Source organism: Neodothiora populina (assembly GCF_041146345.1).
Source record: "Neodothiora populina strain CPC 39397 chromosome Unknown canker_contig_12, whole genome shotgun sequence".
NCBI lineage: Eukaryota > Fungi > Ascomycota > Dothideomycetes > Dothideales > Dothioraceae > Neodothiora > Neodothiora populina.
In genome coordinates, this window is record NW_027191404.1 from 127,704 (window position 1) to 147,705 (window position 20,002).

At 50.1% G+C, this 20,002-nt stretch overlaps 4 protein-coding genes across 6 annotated transcripts; 2 read left to right on the forward strand and 2 right to left on the reverse strand.

Moving 5' to 3' along the window:
• Window positions 1-2,019: 2,019 nt before the first annotated feature.
• Window positions 2,020-5,414, forward strand: AAFC00_000785 (uncharacterized protein; the record flags this gene model as incomplete). Of its 2 annotated transcripts, none has more annotated exons than XM_069347499.1 (6): window positions 2,020-2,888; window positions 2,938-3,807; window positions 3,858-4,274; window positions 4,324-4,621; window positions 4,685-4,983; window positions 5,045-5,414. In XM_069347499.1, 6 exons carry the CDS (start codon window positions 2,020-2,022, stop codon window positions 5,412-5,414), a joined length of 3,123 nt encoding a protein of 1,040 aa, XP_069203347.1. The 2 variants fall into 2 exon arrangements, with proteins under 2 accessions (XP_069203347.1, XP_069203348.1); XM_069347500.1 differs by having other exon boundaries at window positions 2,029-2,888.
• An 892-nt stretch (window positions 5,415-6,306) lies between these two features.
• Window positions 6,307-7,301, reverse strand: AAFC00_000786 (uncharacterized protein; the record flags this gene model as incomplete). The annotated part of the gene is made up of 2 exons (XM_069347501.1): window positions 6,307-7,154; window positions 7,229-7,301. 2 exons carry the CDS (start codon window positions 7,299-7,301, stop codon window positions 6,307-6,309), a joined length of 921 nt encoding a protein of 306 aa, XP_069203349.1.
• A 2,937-nt stretch (window positions 7,302-10,238) lies between these two features.
• Window positions 10,239-11,710, forward strand: AAFC00_000787 (uncharacterized protein; the record flags this gene model as incomplete). The annotated part of the gene is made up of 7 exons (XM_069347502.1): window positions 10,239-10,490; window positions 10,554-10,744; window positions 10,804-10,920; window positions 10,971-11,051; window positions 11,111-11,178; window positions 11,236-11,265; window positions 11,346-11,710. 7 exons carry the CDS (start codon window positions 10,239-10,241, stop codon window positions 11,708-11,710), a joined length of 1,104 nt encoding a protein of 367 aa, XP_069203350.1.
• Window positions 11,711-13,294: 1,584 nt separating this feature from the next.
• AAFC00_000788 (uncharacterized protein) lies at window positions 13,295-14,593 on the reverse strand (the record flags this gene model as incomplete). Of its 2 annotated transcripts, XM_069347503.1 has the most annotated exons (5): window positions 13,295-13,965; window positions 14,047-14,214; window positions 14,279-14,315; window positions 14,373-14,466; window positions 14,520-14,593. In XM_069347503.1, 5 exons carry the CDS (start codon window positions 14,591-14,593, stop codon window positions 13,295-13,297), a joined length of 1,044 nt encoding a protein of 347 aa, XP_069203351.1. The 2 variants fall into 2 exon arrangements, with proteins under 2 accessions (XP_069203351.1, XP_069203352.1); XM_069347866.1 differs by lacking the exon at window positions 14,520-14,593 and having other exon boundaries at window positions 14,373-14,396.
• Window positions 14,594-20,002: the final 5,409 nt, after the last annotated feature.

Below are 20,002 nucleotides of genomic sequence, written 5' to 3' on the forward strand. Positions count from 1 at the left end.
GGCGGGCCACGGACGTAAGGCTCATGCTTAAAACGTGCGTCTTCGGACAGATCGGGCACGACAAGTACATCGCCGGCCTGGAGATGCGGGGATTCTCCTGAAGCAAAAGGGATGAGTCCGGCAGTGTACTCACAGCACGAGGTTCCAAACCTTAGATCTTGGTTCAGACCAAAGCAAAGAGCATCCTCACTGTCCTCTGCAGTCGCCTTGTGTATGGAAAATCTGGGGGTTACCTCAGCAATCACATGCTGATAGCGGCCATCCACCAAAGAGACTAAGACGCGGCGACAGTCAAGGCGTAAAGCACCTGACTGCGCAAATGCAGTCAGGGACGGATCCGGTGATGGAAGGAACTCATATGGTTGGTCGGTAGCCTGACCAAACTCTCCCTTCACGGACTGGTATGTGTTTGGCCTGCTGGTTTTGGTGGAATCACAGAACTCTCTGTATGGTCCGTAGTACTTGTACACTTCACGTTGTCTGTATACCTACATTCAGCCTGATAACCTCATCACTGCTCAAACGCCTCACCTTGCGTCGTCGCCAGTCTCTTCGCCCTGGAGAAAGCGTTGTACTCTCAGGCTTTCTTCAACAGATTGGGAGGCCATGCTTGAGAGAAGGACAACTCGATCACTCCGATCGTGGAAGAACAGACGTTATGAGGACGGTTGTACTTCACCTTGAGACAATTATCCCGGTTGATTGACCTGACTGTGACATATGGAAGAGCCATGCAAGTAGATGGTGTGGCGATGACCGTGCCTAAGTAGGAAGTTCATGAGGGTTGGCATTCACTGTGGCAGGCGCGACTGGTGATAGAGACTGTAAAGTAAGTTACGCAACGGCTATCACGACCTATCTTACCCACCTGCCTTCTTTGAAATCTTCGCAAAATGCAAATGACATCGATCACCAACACGATATGCCTTGATATTCTGCGGTGGCTCGGGCACGCCTCATTGTCCTACTCCTTCTGCAGTGATTCTTCTCACCAGCGACAATGCCAACGATGTCATCTATCGCTGATGACCGTATCCATTGAGTCGAACGACCGCCGCACCCTGGCTGCGAAGTGGGCATTTACCTTACCTCACCAGTCATTTGCTGGTGCTGACCTTGCTCGTGTGTCCAGCCGACCCCCATGCTCGATGATCTACTCTCTTTCGACTTCGATTCCTACCTTACGCTTCCATAAGCACGTCGCGCTGGCGCGTTGTCGGAAGGTGGACAGATAGAGGAGAGCGTAGTCTAGAACCACACGTTGTCGAGTGTACAAGTAAACTGCTTTCGATGTGAGCATCTGTGCATCATGCTTTCGGTATCTGACTAGCCCCCAGTTCATGGCGCCCGGTTCAGGGCCGCTCGCTAATCCTTTTTGAGCATCCTGTGATCGCTCTCTCAGCACACATGCCTGGGCTACTGTATGATCGGACGCTGTACGCCACGACGGTACTGTCGCGTAGAGCTATATGTACCATTTTCTCGAATTGACGAGGGTTGACCCTGTCAGGACAAGAATGAATATATAAAGATCATTTAGGTGCTATACAGAGGTAATCGTTATTAGAATAAGCCGCTGGCCCACCGTTCCGCAGTTTAGTCTGGCTCCGTCTCATGGCACCGAGACCGCCGGCATCACGCACCCCAGATCGATCTGCAAAAGGTACCTTTCACGTTTCCACATGATCTTTTATCGCATCCAAGCTAAGTGTTTACGAAGGGTTTGAACGTGACTACTCAGCTACTGTACAGTCTACCAGTAACACGCGCAAAGCAGTTGTGCTTATTCGCCTAAATCCAGAGATGTCTACAATTAGCCTAACAGGAGAAAGCCAGAAGCTGTAAGCTTGATTAGCGAGATATCCTTACGCGTACAAACACAACAAAGACAGCTGTATTGCCCGGTCGAACCCAAGGGCGCACTGCCAAATCAGCAGCAAGTGTATGCGATCGCCTGTACTTCTAGGATCGACGCGATGAAAGAGCTGGTAAAAGTGGAATTATTAGAAGAGTAGAGACATGGTAGACATGACTACTTCTAGCGCGGAGTCCTGGCTGGGAATGCCTATGGTCGAGCTCCTCGAGAATGATAGAAGACCAATATTCATCATAGACCTGGACATCGAATCCGCATATACTGTAGCTCCTCTTCAGCCAGTGTTTTATAACGAGAGCTTGCGCAGATTCCCGGCGCTGCAGGAGGCTATTTGCAAGGACACCGCAAAGTCAGCTCACAACCTGCCGCATCTAGAGTCATATGGCAGCTTCAAACGCTGGATCTGCCAACACTATCATGCCAGTAATCTAAACTACGCGCCAATAAACTTTAGGGCCATGACTTGGGATGCCATCACAGTGGGACACTTTAATGTCATCAGCGCAAGATTGGGAGCCAGGCCATACACAGCTAGCTTCATGGAAACACTTCTCTTGACTGGACCGGCTAAGAGCGAATTTGATCTTGGTGAGACATATTCTCCGGGCCTGAGCTCCTTGAGAAATAGGTACACTCCTTTGAGCGGGCCGTCAAGCACTGGCCTCGAAGACCCGACTGCTCATCATTCGCGGAGTGTTTCGGTCTCTTACTTTTCTCCTTTCCCGGGAGGCAGCACATTGGAAAGGGATACACCTGAAGAGTCGGAGCCACTCTTGTCTGATAAGCTGCTTCTGGACACCTCTGTGTCGAACCCAACAACAACAGATGAATTGTCCAATTATGAGCGTGACCTTCTAGTGTCTCGTTACATGCAGACCTTGGCAGACCTCAGAATACAAAGGGAGGAGACCATCAAGAGGACAGACCTACTTGATCGAATCTCCGCCATTGAAGCCGTTGCGATCTCCGTCATCAGCGCTGATGGCGAGCTGGTATTTGCGAATGAGGAATGGTGTGTAAGTGTCTGTTTGATCAAGGGATTTGTAATTAACAACATATAGGTACAGGATGTGCAGTTTTCCCAAGGGGGTAACCAGTGCTTTAGCTTGGATGAACGTATTCCTTGAGGAGGATCTGCCAAAGGCTTACGAGGTCTGGGAAACGACCATGATTCAGGCGCGGCCGATGAAGTTCGAAGCTCGTTTCAAGACGCCATGGAAGCCACCTTTCCATGTTGATGGTGAGGCAGACGAAGGTCCGACATGGATCTCGGCCACGATATATCCTGATCTCTCTGAAGAAGGCGTAGTCACTGGCGGGACCGGCTGCATCCAGGATATTTCAGAGCAAAAATGGCTCGAGCGCGTGCAGAAACGCAAGACTGAAGAAGCTGTCGAGCGTGCCTCGCTCCTCGAGGCTCTCAATAAGCGAGTAGCGGAAGCGCAGGCCAAGGAACGCGAAGCACGTGAAAGCGATATACGGTTCCGAAGACTGGCTGACTTAATGCCATTCGGCATCTTCATCTCAGACGACAATCGCCACAGACTGTACGCCAACGATAAAGCTCTCGAGATGTTCAATATGGATTCAGACTTACCGGCAGAGGTCATGCCTTGGGATACGCTATTCTTTCCTGACGATGTGCCTGCCGCCAAAGAATTCTGGAGATGCGTTGTAGACGACCAAAAGTCTTCAACAATTGAAGCACGCATGAAAACCTTTGGAACCACCGATGATCCCGAGGAAAGTGTACGTAGATGGATAGTGTGCACTGGCATTCCCGAATGCAACAGCGATGGCTCATTCAGACATGTGACTGTCTGCGTAGTCGATGTCACCACCATAAAAGAGGCCGAAGAGCTACAACGACAACGAGTTGTAGATGTCACAGAAGCGAGACAGCGCCAAGAAGCGTTTATTGACATGACGAGGTAATCATGGATATCACACTTGCGAAGGTATATGCTGACATTTGACACAGCCACGAGATCCGTAATCCACTAAGCAGTATTGTTCACAGCGCCGACGAAATATTGCAATGTCTGAGCAAACTCCCTATCGTATCCGAAGGGCGGAAATCAATCAGCACAGAAGCACTCGACAGCGCAATCGAGGCTGCAGATACAATACTGTTCTGTACGCAACACAGTAGGAGAATCGTTGATGACATATTGTGTCTCTCTAAGCTCAACTCTAACCTTTTACCAATCTCGTTGATTCCGACAGAGGCAAAGAGGACAGTGGGGCATGCTATGAAGATGTTCGAGGGAGAGTTACGGGCGGCTGATATCACATGGAAGATGGACATAGATGCTTCCCTTGATCGTTTGGGAGTAACCTGGGTCAGCTTAGACACTTCTCGGATCCTTCAGATCCTAGTCAATTTGATCGGTAATAGGTGGGTGTCCATGTCGTTGTCAACAGTATCGCAAACTCACTTATGCCAGCGTCAAATTTACTCAATTCGAAGACAAACGCGAATTGCGAGTAACATTATCCGCCACAACGACGAAGCCCTCACAAGCTGAGCACGAGGCAATACAGTATCTGCTACCACTGAAAGATCCCGTCGATGATGGCTTTGATCCCGAGCAGACGTTGTACTTGAAATATATTGTCCAGGATACTGGCTGCGGGATATCGGTTGACGGCCAGAGAATACTCTTTACTCGGTTTACCCAAGACTCGACCAGGACGCATGTCAAATATGGTGGCAACGGACTCGGCTTGTTCATCTCCCGTCAGGTACGTTGGTTGGTAAATGTGCTTGCTAGAGCTTGGCCATACTAACGCTGTGCTCTACAACAGTTGTGTGAGCTACAAGGAGGCCAGATGGGCTTTCACTCGATAGAGGGACAGGGAAGCACCTTCGCATTCTTTGTGAAGACTGCCCGAGTCAGCCCCCCGTCAGACTCCATCCCGACCAATGCAATGCGAGTCAACTCGATCACTGCTGCAGAAGTTCTGAGTTCTGCTCATATCTTTCAATCCGACACGTCGACAACTAAGCTCGACGCAGTAGCGGCTTCGATCATACCTCCACCTAATGCCGCAGCCGATCATATCCACATTTTGTTAGTTGAGGATAATTTGATCAATCAGAGAGTGTAAGTACACCTTGCCCCGAAGACATTGCGGCACCCAGCATTTGCTGATACTTCACCTCAGACTTGGTCAGCAGCTCCGGAAGCGTGGTTACAAGGTAAATATAGCAAACCACGGCGAGGAAGCCTTGTCACATATTCAGACCACCCGACTTTGGACCAATAATAACAACACTGGTAATGACCTGACAATAATACTCATGGACATCGAGATGCCAGTCTTGAACGGTCTAGACTGCGCCCGTCGTATACGGGATCTACAGAAAGCTGGATCCATCCATGCTCATATCCCGATAGTAGCAGTTACAGCAAATGCACGCCCACAGCAAGTCGATGATGCGTTTACTGCTGGGATGGATGACATCATTTCGAAACCGTTCCGCATGCCAGAGTTGGTGACATTAATCGACTCGATTATAGCGAAAGCAGCGTAGAGGTTCATGACCAGAGCAAGACTGGAGGGTTTCGATTGCTTGCAATCATAATAACAATGACGACGTTATGATCGATGACTTTGATTTTTGTTAGCCTCTGAATCGAGTAAAGATGAGCGGGCGAAATGCTTCGCGGAAGATCGGACGAATGTGTGTGGTGGTACTTTGCGAGAAGGTGGTAGGATAAGGTGTTACGGCAATTACTTAATGACTACAATAGCAGAAGAATCTAAGCGAAGCAAGCTGGAGAAGAAGACAAAAGGAAAGGATGAAGATCGGTCGAGGACTGGGTAGCCACCCGTGATGAAGACTTATCAAAATCTTGAGGGCGAGGTCCAGCCATTCCGTGTTTCATGTAACATATAAGGTGTTATACCGGGCTATGTGCACAGTCGAGGAACGACGTGCGTTGTCTCTTCTCGGAGTATACTATAGTTTGGTCACGCCAAGCCCATGGTCCCTCGTACCGCCGTCCGACGCTTCATGCCGCTGATGTGAACTCTAAATATTGTGGTTCCAACATTCGCCTTCATTTGGTTACGCGCGAAGTAAATCACACAGATTCTCGGACCGCAAAACTGCGATTCAACCTACTAAACCTTATCATGGTGTTCTCGGTGTGGTAGCAATGAATCGCTGTGACCGTCTTTTCACGCACCTAGGGTGAGCAGCATGGCCTGTGTGATGCTACCTGCATTTAAAGTCGCGCATATCGAACAGCACGTCTAACTATCCAGGAAAGTCTGGACTGTTCGTATGGGGCATAGTTCGTCGCCCCTGTCAACTTTATCAGTGCCTTGAAACACTGATGGAAAATCAAAGCAGAAAAGCCTTTGATCGGATGCAGACATGCCTTGTCCTCATCAGGAAATGAATAGTGCTTGGAAGGATCTCAGTAGCCACGCTTCTCCATTTCCATCTCGGTCCATTTCCAGAGCTTCGGTGCGTTGCTTGCGTCCTTGACTGGAGCACTGATGGACCCAATCTTGCCAACAGGGTCGTAGTATTCGCCACTGCGCACGTCCGGGCTGACAGACGCCCACAGCTGGTTCAAGGCACCCTGCTGTACATTGGTAGCCACCAAAGCACCAGCGGCATTCCACACGAAATCGGGAACCCATGGCCATGACTTTTTGAAACCAGACACCAAGTTGGTATTGACATCTTCTGGATGCAGACTGACGCATCTGATTCCAGGGTAACGTTTGGCGAGCTCCTGTGTGAAGAAGATGTTTGCAATTTTACTTTGCCCGTAGCGTGTGAACGTATTGTAGGACGACATATCTGTGCATGCGTCTTCAAGCAGCAGTCCCTTGGTCGAGAATTTGTGACCTCTCGAACTGATATTCACGATGCGCACATCGGTATCAGGCAATTTGGCGGTTTCCTGCAGGACGGGTAGCAGGATTTTGGTCAGCAGAAAATGGCCAACATGGTTGGTGCCAAACTGGATCTCGAATCCATCTGCAGTCAGATCTGCGGGGCATGCCATGATGCCTGCGTTATTCATGAGCACGTCCAAACGCTTTGAGGAAGCCATGAATGACTCGGCCGCGGCCTTGACCGAGGCTAGATTCGTGAGATCCATCTCCAAGAACGTGATTTTGGCGTTTGGTGAGGTCTCCTTAATAGAAGCAATTGCCTGTTCAGCCTTCGCCTTTGATCTAGCTCCTAGGTAGATCTCTGCTGGGTTGTGCTCGGCGAAGCGAAGACATGATTCGGCACCCAGTCCAGAGTTGCCTTCCTGTCAGTTTAGCCATCGCACGCAAACAAAGTAGATGCCTGCAGGACTCGGGGGGGGGGGGGGATCTAACCTCCCGTGACAAGGATAACTTTGCCCGAAAGATCGGGGATGTCTCTATCTGGTTTGAAGTTGGTATGAACCATTTCGAGCTGGAGGTTTGCGTGGGGCTCTCGAGAGTGTACGTTGCTCAGGGCTGGAAGGTCTTTGCTTGCTGTGGATATTCAATTGAGGGTTCTACTGCTGCACTGTTATCTGGCCTTTCTAGAGCTTGCTACAGCTCGTGGTGTTGTGATTACATCACGTCGTCGATGCTAACGAAGCTAAACGGCATGTTTGCTCTATGCGCAAACTCAATCTTTAACAACTGCGTTAATGTGCCAGGTTGACAGTCTCCCTGGTTCAGAACATTGCTGGTTCTCCATCAGGTTCTGTTAGAGGCAGCGGCATACCTTTCGGCTCTCATGCAGACCTTGTCTCTCTCGCCTGACATCCTTGTCCTCGAATCGTGAAGGTTTGACACACAGACCTCAGCCGAAGCCCATGACTCTGAAAGCAGTGAATGCAGCGTTTGGACAGGGTCGAAAGTAGGTACTGAGTTCGTGCGGTTTAAGTAGCACTGCCAAGGACGGCGCGCTCACCAATGCTTTTCAGCTTGCGAACAGCGGCTCTTTTCGAAGAATAAGTGTGTTACAAGCATCTGCTGATCTTGTGCTCATGCTCACAGCGGCCTTGGTATTGAGGTACGTGCTGTGCTTGCTTGTACATCAGTACTGTCAAGAAACGGACTAGGTACTTTGGCTGGACGGAACCACGTCCCGGACCACTGCAGCGGGACATCATTTTCCTGTTCGAGCTGTTGTATGGCAGCGATTAAACGTCATCTAGCGCGGCGTGGTCACATTACCTCACAGACTCTGGATCGTATGAGGAAACGCACTTGCCCGGGCGGAACGGATTGGTGGCGTGCTAGGCGAGAGATCTGCCTATGTGTTACAACGCCATGCTTTATGCGTGCAGTACCTTACTCAGGTGTCGCTTCATTCGATCATAGTCTGCGGGTAGCATGACCCGGGACATGTCCCGCGAGACACGTCAAGGAGATGTACCTGTATCTGCAGGACCCTGAGTAAGGTCTTCGACTGTTTTTGAATACGGTAGATATGAGGACAATATCAATTGATCTATGCGCTCTAGGGCGAATCCCTATTCGCAAAACACGACTCAAGGGCTTGCGGACCATTTGCTGGAAAAGTCAACAGTCGACGAAGTCTCACGGCCTTGAACTCGCGTGGCGATTCGAGCTTAGACAGCGATGAAAGCAATTATAGGATGATCAATTTAGTAACCTTTCTGTCAAGAGGAGGCGTTCGTCCAGCTATCCACCTCCGCGCTGGGGTATGATCAGGTAGAATTATAGCATCTAAACCCCGGCATCACAACCGCACTCTATGGCGATTTCCTGTGCTCGTACAACGCATGGGGATATCTTACGATGAAGGGACTGACTTTCCAGGTAAACTCAGATCTTGCGATACATGATACAGCAGATAGATGACAACGCAAAGTCTGTCGTTGACAATCCCTACCCTTTACGAAGCTGGGAACCATAGTGCGATTTGTGTTTACAGGTCAATAATGTGGCTCAGTGGATCCACAAGTTCCCTGTCAATATGGGCCCAGTGGTTTGACAGGGATCCTTCTGAACATGTGGCATTGAGGGCTACAGAGAGATGATGGCGGAAGATCTCCGACAGTTCAGACCATCTGCGACCGGACACGCGCACGATACCATAATCTTGATCGATGTGTGGTAAATAAGACATTGCTACGTGCACGCAGAGACGTTGATGAATATCGCTGCATTTAGCCACGAATCTGGCGTGGCCCTTATTCCAAGTTTAAAGCCGTAGAAGATCAGTGTAGCGCTGTCTGCCCTACGAGATGAGGCAATCAATCGCCGAGGTGAAAAAACGCAAGTGAAACTTGGTATAGCTGGTCTATAATTCACAAATTGTGACCTCGGCACAACACTGCCTGTTTTGTGAACGATCATCACCACAAATTAACGCCATCAACCTTACGATTCTTCATTTCTATCCTCGCGCTGATAGAACGACGATCAAGGGTTCAACCGTGCATACGGGAGATGAAATGGGATGGGTTATGCTGGTGCTCACATCCGCTGCTTCCAGGGAACACACTCTAAGGCTCTGCATGCCCCACACGCGAGTCAAGACACAGCAACGAGCCCTGCCCCTGTAAAGAATGTACAGAAGTTCTACGTTATGTGCATGTTCGGCAACCCCACAACCGTTTCTCTACCGCTTGCTCTCCTTCTGCAATACCTACCTTATTCAGTCATGTCCAATGAATGGACAGGCAGATAGTGAGCGACATCACTTCATCTATTGCACGTTGCATACCACACAAGAGCAATTATAGTGACACGCCCCGGATCTTCTCATAAGCTAACAACACTCTTCTTGAAACACAATGACGAACTGTGGCCATCCGCCCATCCGTGCTCTAGCATCTTAGATGTAAATAGTCTCACCAGCAGGCCAGACGGCAGCTTGACGACTTGACCTTGTGCACACGATGCCATGACTAAGGTTTGATGACTGCTTTTCCCAGTTATCTGGTAGATTTATACGCCGTCCGCGGATGGGGTGCTCTGAGTTCGCGGCTAAGCTATGTGGACCCCGGTTTAACACCGGTGGCCTGCAGTACTGCTCACACTTATACAACGACTTACCGACCTAAAAGTCCGCGCCATGCAGGCACCTCATATGGCCCTCGGCGACTTTGGTCTAAGAGCAGTCAGTGCGAAGAACTCCAGACGCCAGACCATATCCCTGTTGGGATGGTGTATGTACTTTACTAGTCATGCAACGATGATCCAACTTTTCGTCTCTAATACCGGTTCCCTCTCTCCGAGAGACGCACGGTAGTCATGATTATCTTGTTATACCTTCGCTTCGCCATCTTCTGGAAAAACAACTTCCAGTCCGACCTTCCAGCAGCACCTATCGTGTTTCTTTTGTCTTTTATCGCTGCTCGAGGAAGACGGGAACGCCAGTATGCGTCTCTACGATAATGCGCCCAAAGTGGCGGGCACTGTCATTACGCTCATGGTCTTCTCCTATGTGCTTCTGCCCATGCGGTTCTACACAAGGTTAAGGAACAAGACATGGGGCCTCGATGATACGTGCATGGCAGTTGCCATCGTCCCTTTCTCAGCCTTATCTGCTTTCTGTCTTGCCGGTAGCTTCAAGGGTCTTGGAGTGCATGAGGACCGGATGAACGCCGACGAAATCTCAGAAGGCCTTATGGTGAGGCGCGATCTGATTATGTACTCAACAGACGAATGAATCTATGCTGACTCCTCGACTCAGATGTTCTTCTTTTTCGAGATTTTCTATTGCGCTGCTATCATTCCTATCAAACTTAGCATCTCCTTCATGTTGATGCGTATTGCGTCACCGAGACGATCTTATGTCTGGAGTCTGTACGGTGTTTCCATCTTGTTCTCAGTCATGAGCACAATCGCCTTTTTCTTTATTCTCTTCCATTGCAAGCCGGTCCAGTAAGCGCCTTTTGAGCTCCCGTGTTTAATGTTAAGATGGATGCTGAACTTTGATGCAGATTCGCCTGGGATACAACCATCGAGGGAGGAAGCTGTGGGAGAGCAAATGATCTTGCAGACGTATACTATGCGACCACGGCAATCAACATCGCTACTGACTGGTTTTGCGCTGTCTTGTACGCTCACTTTCTATTCCGATGTTTGCAAAATACTCACCTTTTTCCAGGCCTGTCCCCCTTTTATGGAGTGTCCAGCTCAACCGTAACGCCAAGGTCTCCGTTGCTTGCTTGCTCAGCTTAGGTGTACTGTACGTACTCACTACGCCATCAAACAATGTGGCCGACATCATCGCTAATATTGGAACAGCGCGAGTCTATCCGCTTGCATTCGTCTCAATTACACCATCAATCTTACAGAATCCAACGATTACCTCTGTATGTGATATGCGATCTATGCAGCTGCGAGCATCCGCTAACTCACATTTCTTTCAGACGGAGTTGGTGATATTGTCATCTGGGGATGTACGTATTATGATGCCTAACCATTACTAAAGTCAAGGCTCATTCTTGTGGCACAAATGACTGACTTCGCTGTCTTACAGATGCGGAGAATGGTATTGGTCTCGTCGTCGGATGTGTCAGTACCCTACGACCGCTTTTCCGTCGTATGTTCCACCTCGGCGGATCTACCGATGGAAAGAGCGCAAAACAAACGTGGCCTCAAAGCGACCGCCGTGCGTATCATGAATTCGAGAGTGGCTACGAGATGCCTCACAAGCTGCGATCAGACAAGGTTGACGCCCAAACGACAGTCCGAGCGAGACGCAGCTCAGATCTGGCCGACAATGTCAGCGAAGAGCATATTCTACGCGACGTCGGCGGCATCCAGATTAGTCGATCCGTGCTTCAGGAAGCCAGCTACAGCAAAACCAGCGATGAATCGATTCTGGCGCAAAGCTTGCCATGAACGGACACAACAGGATGACAGGATGGCTGGCAAATTGGGAAACAGGGAAGCAGTCAAGGAAAATCACCGGCGCTGTGGTTCAGCATTTTTTTTTTTTGGATTTGAAGGCTCTCAGGATATAAAGGCAGCGAGCGATTTCTTGCAGGCCATGGATAGATGATACCCGGGGAAGAAAAGAAGAGAGAGACAAGCCCGAAACAACAGCAGGGGATTATTTGTCTCTCCCTTCCTGCCCCACAACACACTTTACACAACTCACATAATACATTCATTTGTTTTCTTTTTCTGCCATGAAGGTTCTACGTCTCACCCCGCTCTCCCCGATCTCTTACAAACGACATTGATTTGTGCCTTTCCAAGTGCGACGAAATGGTGTGACGACAGATCTTCTCCCAATACTCTACATCAAGCAAAACAACAACGCACGAAAAAGGAAAAGAAAAGCCCGCAAACGAAGCAAGTTTCAATATCGCCGTCGATCTTACAGCCTTTTCCCCCCGAAGCTCGGTACTCAGCAACCGAGACAGCCGAAGTGAGACCCGCTCCTCTTTTATTTCCCCTCGAAACGATTTTCCACAAAACAAATCTGCCGTACAAACGAGAGTGCTTTCCAAGCCCTTTTGTTTTGTTTTGTTTTGTTTTGATATGGCACACGCAGATGGGGGGGCGCGTCGTCAGTGCAGTGATAACGATATTGTTGGTTTGAAACTAGTATTTCATCGCCCCCTCCCCCCGCCCATTCGCATGTAATGACAAATGCTACTTGAACGTGACGACTGCACTCTCTCATCCCAAACGAACAATTATGAGGGACGCAAAGGGAACTACAACCCCATCTCTGTCTCTTTGCTTGAGCAACAAGTGACTGTCACGACGTGATAGCAGCAGCAGCAGCAGCAGCAGCAGCAGTGCAATCACGCGAACTCATTCTCACGACCACTGGATGTTTTGCGGTACCCCATAACCTCGAGCTCCCCTCGACGACAAGAGGGAACTGTCGTCCTTCCAGGGTTGTAAAAATAAGTCTACTGATCATGTATCGTCGTCGTCGTCGTCGTCGTCGTCGTCGTCCTAGCGCACTCGGAATGACCGTACGGTCGGGTTGATATTCTTCGGACGTGTCTCCGCCGACGACCGCTTGTCTACCTCCTTTGAACACGAATTCACGCATAGTATATCATTTGACACCGTCATCCCATGCACGAGCGCAAGCGGGGTTCATCATTTTCTCGCTTTTGTTCTTGTTGTCTTTTATGTCTATCCTGGGTACGGTGGAAGATTAACAGTTTCTTCTTTCCAGGCTCACATGGGGAACCGAGGTGACGACACGAACTCGCTATTGATTGACGGATGTGTACCATATCTCAGAGACAAGGGATATTATATCGGTTGACGTGGAAACGATCTATATGTCGATCAAGCTTTCGCCTGTCTTTTCTATGCTCGAAAAATTGCTTGGTCTCTCGTGGTTGAGGAAATGTCGCCACTCCGATTGGAATAAAACATAGGGTATGCTCAGAAGTATTCAGCCGTCCAAATGGACGAGCTCGCAGCATGCTAAGATGATCGCCTTTATCAGCGTCGTTACCTGGACACAGGGGCGACGATCCTGCCATCGCGGCCAACCCCGCTGTTGTAGGGTTGAGCGCGTGAACCATCGAAGAATCGCGCTGCTGGTGGCGCTAGAAGTGGCGAAGGCATCGGACGACCGTCGACAGCGGTGTATAGTCTTGATCCTGTTCCTCCCGCTGTGGTCAACTGTAGAGCCGACGAGTTCCTCCTAACCTGCGTCCGCACACCTACTATTCCCCCAAACATCTTCCGTTCATGCGTCTCGAACATTTTAGTAGAGGACTTTTCAAGCCCATCTGCCGTGGAATCGATGAGATCAGGGAACGCGTCCCAGGGATGGATACCAGCTTCAAATGGAGTGGTAGCATTGCTGTCGGAGGCAGTGATATGCGTCATCATTGAGTTCTTGTCGAAATTTGTGAGTGTGTTTTCGGATTGACGTTGACTCGTAGCGCTGTTACTATTGCGACTGAGTCGAGTCTGCCGGCTCAAACGACGCGGTGGCAGTTCGGCATAGAAATCATCGGAGTTGCTCTGTCGTGTTGATGAGGGTCTGATTGCTGAAAATGTTGATGGCTTCCTTGTTGTTATGGTTGTCTCGACGTCTTCGCTAGATGTAGGTGACGTTCTCTTGGAGGCATCGATGGAAGACACCCAATGTAGGCTCGCAACCACGACAGTTGCTGGAGAGCGTCAAGATTAGTATTTCCAGTTCGGATCATCGTCGATAGGGTCAAGTCTCAAGAAGTGGGATAAGTACTCACTATCAATATTGCACAGCATAAGACACAACCAGCCTCGTTCCCCATCCAAGACAATCGCGACCGTTATGTTGCATAATACAGAGGCGAGAGTGATAGCACAACCAATGAAGGTGCGAAATGCCATATGGCGTATACCAGAGTTGTTAGAAGATTTGAAAGAGATGAGCTCTGCCATTTATGTCAATATCACTGAGCATTTGCGATGTATACAGTCCTATTCCGGATGACTCACGGCGAACAGCTTGAAGGAAAAGTAGTGTTAATGAAAGCTAATATCGCCACATTAGCTAAAGTCAAATTGAAAGACGGGTACAGTGCTTTCGTACGTTCGTAAGTGCATCGACTATCATGAGTGGAATCAGGACCTTTCTTTTCATCCCAATGATACAGTGATTATTGCCGTCAAAATATGATTCTTGACTGGGATGACTTTAGCGGGTGCTGTATAGGGAGTCGAAAGTCGATCTACTTACTATATCAGGTTGAAAATGATCAGAACGCCATACGCGCCTTCACATATATTAGTAGGTGCTCTTCTGAAAAACATAGCGTTGGGATACTACCAAGGACTCCAAAGGTATTGAACAGATAGAGCCAATCACTTTTGCGTGGCTTCATAGGCAATCGAACGAGCCGCTCGAAGGTTGTCAGTTCACAACCTCAGAGCATGAGTAATCTTTGCTACTCACCACTCTCTCCGAGAAGAAAAGATACATAAACTGCGAGGCAACGTTAGTCCCCAATACATTGCCACAGACGAGGAAGGAAGTCGCATACACCCTTGGTTGAAACATAAAGCACAATACTTAGAACTTTAATCAGAGATATGCCAAATGAGTTGACAAGCATTATCGCCGATTCGCATACTCTTTCTGATGAGTCGAGAGAATAGCCTCGAACCAGAAGCGCAGAGCTGACAATGAACAGCCCAAAAACGAGATAGACAGCTATAACAACTGTTCGATGGCGGATTCGTTCGTCAGCGGTCAATTTGAAGTTTTGGGTGTGAATACCATTGGCATGTTGCAGTCTCATCACGTACGTATACCGGGTACAGGCAATGCTGACCATGAAGTCACTCGTTGGACTCTCCGAGCTGCTTGTGGATCAGCCTCGACGCATGTCGTAATAAGCACGTATCCAATTCCCTACGGGTACACACTTAAGCAGAACACTACTGTAGCCAGGGACACAAGACTGATTATCATCGTTCCCACGCGAATGGCCGGAGTAGATCCATCATTGACAACCTTTTGCTCCTGCATAATCTTGATATCAGGCAGACCAGCTGCCGTGTAAAGAGGCAGTCTGGTATACAAGATAAGAAGAGCAAAAAGAATGAGAATTCGGATAGGGAGTAAAGGATTGTTTTTGATGGTACAGTATATTTTCACATCCCACGTGGTTACGGCATTGACAAAAAACAGTCCGATACCGTAGTGGTGGTAAGAACTGTCAAAATGGTCAACGTGCCTAGGGTGCAGTCCGAGATCACATCGTCAGGACAGTTGCCCGACTTGCTTTTGGTGGTTCACACAACTAGAGCGTTAGGTGATGACACTGCCCTGTGCCGGTGTCTCAAAGGTCCAAGCATCAACGTCTTCACCCAATATAGGAAGACTCCAACCTGTCTGTCGTTCTCGCTGAGCGATACGGAGATAGTTGGTGAGACATCAGGCAAAATGTGATCGTGGTATGGATGCAGGCTGGGCCGTTCTCGCTTGCGTCGTGATCCTTCGTAACGGGTCTCAGATGACCCGTTTCGGCCGAATTGGAATTGATGAAGGCCTTGAGGTTAAGTCCCCAATTGAGTGGTTGCTGGGGCTGTAAATAGTCGCAGAACTGTTTCTCCTCCGCGGCGTGAAGCTGCCCGAGAGTAAGGTAACGGCCGAAGCAACAATGTAGCTTTAAAAGCCATCTGGACCTAGCATTACGATCTATTGCCGTTGCGCTGTCGAAAAAGTACTGATGAGAAACCTGACTCGACTCACGTGCGTAACTCTAAGATATGATAATGGACCTGCGACAGTCATCGTAAGCAGCTCAATCACCATGGGTGACCCTGTACAGATCTCACGAACCATATCGACTCCGGGCGATGCATCGTATACCGTGTACCACGCAGCCTCTACTTACAAGGGTGGTTCGTTCTTACATCTGTGCCTCTCACACAGAGACTTACTAGTAGACCTCTCTCCATCGGCGAATTCTGCCTCAACATCATGGAGGGAAACTTTCTCAACGGCGCTAACTTGCAAGACGTTGCAACGTGTTAGATAGATCTGGCGAACTCGTATGGCCATCTTCATTCGGAAAGCGATCTGTCGTGGTTCGTGGTATCTGCAGATATACCGAACCGGCTATTTTTGCGACGCTGGCTCTCTTGTACGATGTTCACGAGTAATGTTCTATTTTTTCTTTCACAGATCCGATCAGTATGTGCCTCACTGATGCTGCACCGCAACACGGTGTTTGAAGTCTTTCTGGTCATGCTTTGCATAGAGGCTCATGATGTCATGACACGGTAACTTGCAATAGTTGGTAAAGTGGCTGGGTTTATATAAAAGCTGGATTAAACATGCGGCTCAATCAAAAGACGGATGATGCTTGTCTCGAGAATGTGCATCTTTCGTAGACAGATGATATTGGCGTGTATGCCTGACAGCCACGCAAAGAAGTTGACGAAGCAGTCGCCATGACTGTGTCTATGAAAAGGTACCTTCGGCTATAATGTGTATACCTTGTGGCCTGACCAAGACAGAAACTAGTGAAGGAACCCCGGTATGCCACAATGCAAAATAAACAACAATAAACGCCACGCTGTAAGTACACACACATCCATAAAGTAGATCCAAGAGTCCATCACATCCTCCATTTCCACGCTATACCATAATAGGGCTACGCATCGCCAGCTGGCGCTTCCGTCGTTGCAGGAGCAGGCGTACTGCTATTTCCACCATTGCCATCGTCGAGTTTGACTTTCTTGGGGTTCGTGCCTGAATAGTCATCGCCATCAAGCTCAATTGGTCGTTTGAGACTACCGTTGACCGAGGTTTCGTTCTCTGGATTCGACGATACCTGAACTTGTGCTTGTGGAGCTGTCCCAGTAGGCTGTTGAACTGCGGCAGAAGCAGGCGTTGGTGCGGGGCTAGCCGAGACTTGTGCTTGTGGAGCCGAGTCAGTAGACGGTTGAACTGCAACAGAAGCGGGTGCTGGTGCAGGGCTGGCTTGAACTTGTGCTTGCGGAGCCGATCCAGTCGATGATCGCACTGCGGCAGGAGTAGATGCCGGCATGGCGGAAGCGGTGTTAGGAGCTGCTGGCCCACCTGCTGCTTCAGATCTTCCACTAAACACATTGGTAGAACGTGATGCAGTATTGACACTCGATCCCGTTACTGGCGACGGGGCGAAAGTAGGTCGTGGAGGGATGTTGTTTCCCTGTGTTGATTGCGGTGTAGGAGTGAAAGTTGGCCTTGGTGGCTGCTGGTTCGGCGTTCCAGTGAATGGCATTGAACTCGTATTGTTCACAACCGTTGACTGAGGATTGGGTTGCATATGTCCCGTCTGAGCATGAGTAGCCGAGGTTTGTGAAGGCGTTGTGCTCATAGGTCCTTGCTGGGGAGCCTGTATCGGAGCTTGTGCTAGCGATCCAGGAGAATTTGGCTGACCAAGGCCGGCCGATTGTGCCATCGGTGCCGGTGACGCAGACGTCGGGTGTTGTGTTTGTCCCTGTGGTCGGTACTGGCTTGGTGTTTGTTGCTGGTTTTGTGGCACACTGACTTGTCTTGGCATAGCAGGTGAAGGCGCAGGCTGGGAGGATGTGTAGCCCCCTAGGGCTTGCGCCAAATGAGCATCCGATGAGGATCCAGGCCGCTGCTGTTGTGGCTGCTGTACTTGACCCGGAGGTGATGCTTGTGTCGTACGCGGCTGAGACGCTGCACCGGCATTGGCTTGGGGGTTATACTGTGCAGGCAAATAACGGGCTGGGATGTTACCCTGAGGTGGCGCGGGTGTTGTATTCATTGGAAGAGGGGGTCGTGCAGCAGGCGCGTGAGGCATAGGCGTAGCAGACGGCGCTGGAGAGGGGTTATGATGCGTGCTTGTATACTGCGTGGACGGCTGCGGAGGATGCGTGGACTGTTGTGGAGGCGCCTGAGTAGGTGCTGGCGGTGCGGGAGCTGGCGCTGGATCGAATCGAGATTGAGCATAAATCTCGCCAATCTTCTTCGTGAGATTTTCCTCCGCCTGTGATTCGAAGCCACCCGTCTGGTTGCCTCCACTGATTGCTCTCGTCATAGCCTTGGTGAACATAGCTCGCGCATCGTCTGACTCCTTTCCTTGTGTGAACCCCGCCATGTACTGAGCCTGATAAGCCATGATGTTGGAGATTGCCTTGGAAATGTCAATTCCGCCCGGCTGCTGTGTAGGCGGCGGTGGCTGCGATGGTGGAGGCTGATTCTGTGGTGCCGCGTATGGAGAAAGAGCTTGACCTTGACCGTTTTGCGAATTTTGGTATTGCGTAGGCTGTTGATATTGACCCTGTTGTTGCTGTGGGACAGCTTGACGGGGAGCAAACTGGCTATTTGGCTGCTGGGGGTATTGAGCTTGCTGTGGCTGACCATTCGGTTTGTGCTGTTGCTGCTGTTGACCCATGGGGGGTGGTTGGCCATTGATGGATTGTTGTGGTTGACCCCCCATCGGCTGCTGTCTTACCGGTGGCGGTGCTCCATACGTCCCAGGGGCAGGCCGAGATGGTTGACCGGGTTGACCTGGGGTCTGTGGCGGATAAGCTGCGTATGGTGGTCTGCTCGGAGGGCCATACGGTGAAGCATGCGCACCACCCATTGGATTTGATGCATAGGGCGAATAATATGTCCCAGGCTTTTGCGGGGGAGCAGCAACGGGTGGGCGTCCGCCTGGGGGTGCAGCGGGGGGGCCGTATGGTGTGCCATATGGACTAGGCCTAGCATATGGTGGATATTGCTGTCCCCCGTTCTGTGGTGGTCCGTATGGGTATTGGTTGTTGCCATAGTATGGATATTGAGGAGGGGTCTGCGGCGGAGGAGTAGGCGCTTTGCGTTTCTTCTCTTTGTCGATAGACACATCAGGATTGATCTTCCAAAGACGACCCTTGCCAATCTTGCCGGCTTCCTGGAAAGCCTCGCTGCTGATCAAATTGTGTCGGACACTGCTTTGCCAACCAGACGTCCCTGCTCTGTACTTGAAAAAGGGATACATTTTCTGCATGGCGTCATATATTTGTTGCAAGTCCATGATACCAGTCGTGGATTTCGACAAAGCCTCGTGTATCAGCACAACATAGGTTTGAGTAGGCTTCTTGAGTTCCTCCTCGGTGTATTCTGACTCCGGCTTCTGTGGCGAAGGCGTCCTAACAACACGCTTGGGTTTAGAGTCCTTGTCTGGTGTGGCTTGGTTGGCAATCTGCGGCGTGCCTTGTGATGCACCTTCAACCGACTGCATGATACTAGGATCAATAGACACAGAGGGTCCAGGAGTGATTGAGCCTTCGAGAATAAGCTTACCGTCCTCCCCAAACCTTTCCTCCTTGTCTTTTTTAGTTCCCCCTTCGGCACGAGCCATAGCAAGGAGCTCATTCAGCGAGGGCACCATCTTCCCCTGTTTCTGTAGCTCCTTGGTCAAACGCTTGATGATAGCCTCGTCGCGTTTAGACATGACACCATTCTTCGGAGGTCGGCCTGGACCCTTGCGCTTAGCAGGTATATCCTCAGGAGCAACGCCCACAAGTACCGAGCCAGGCGGAAGCTCAGCAGGTATTGCTGGAGGTGTCTCTGAAGGGCCAGGCTCAGACTTCAAGGCTTGGATCATTGCGGCGTCTTCGTCATTCTCCACCGTTTGCTTGACGTCCGGAGGGAGTGATGACGGAGGGGGCATTGACGGGGTTTCTGGGGCAGGGATGGGAGGTGCCGGCTGAGGG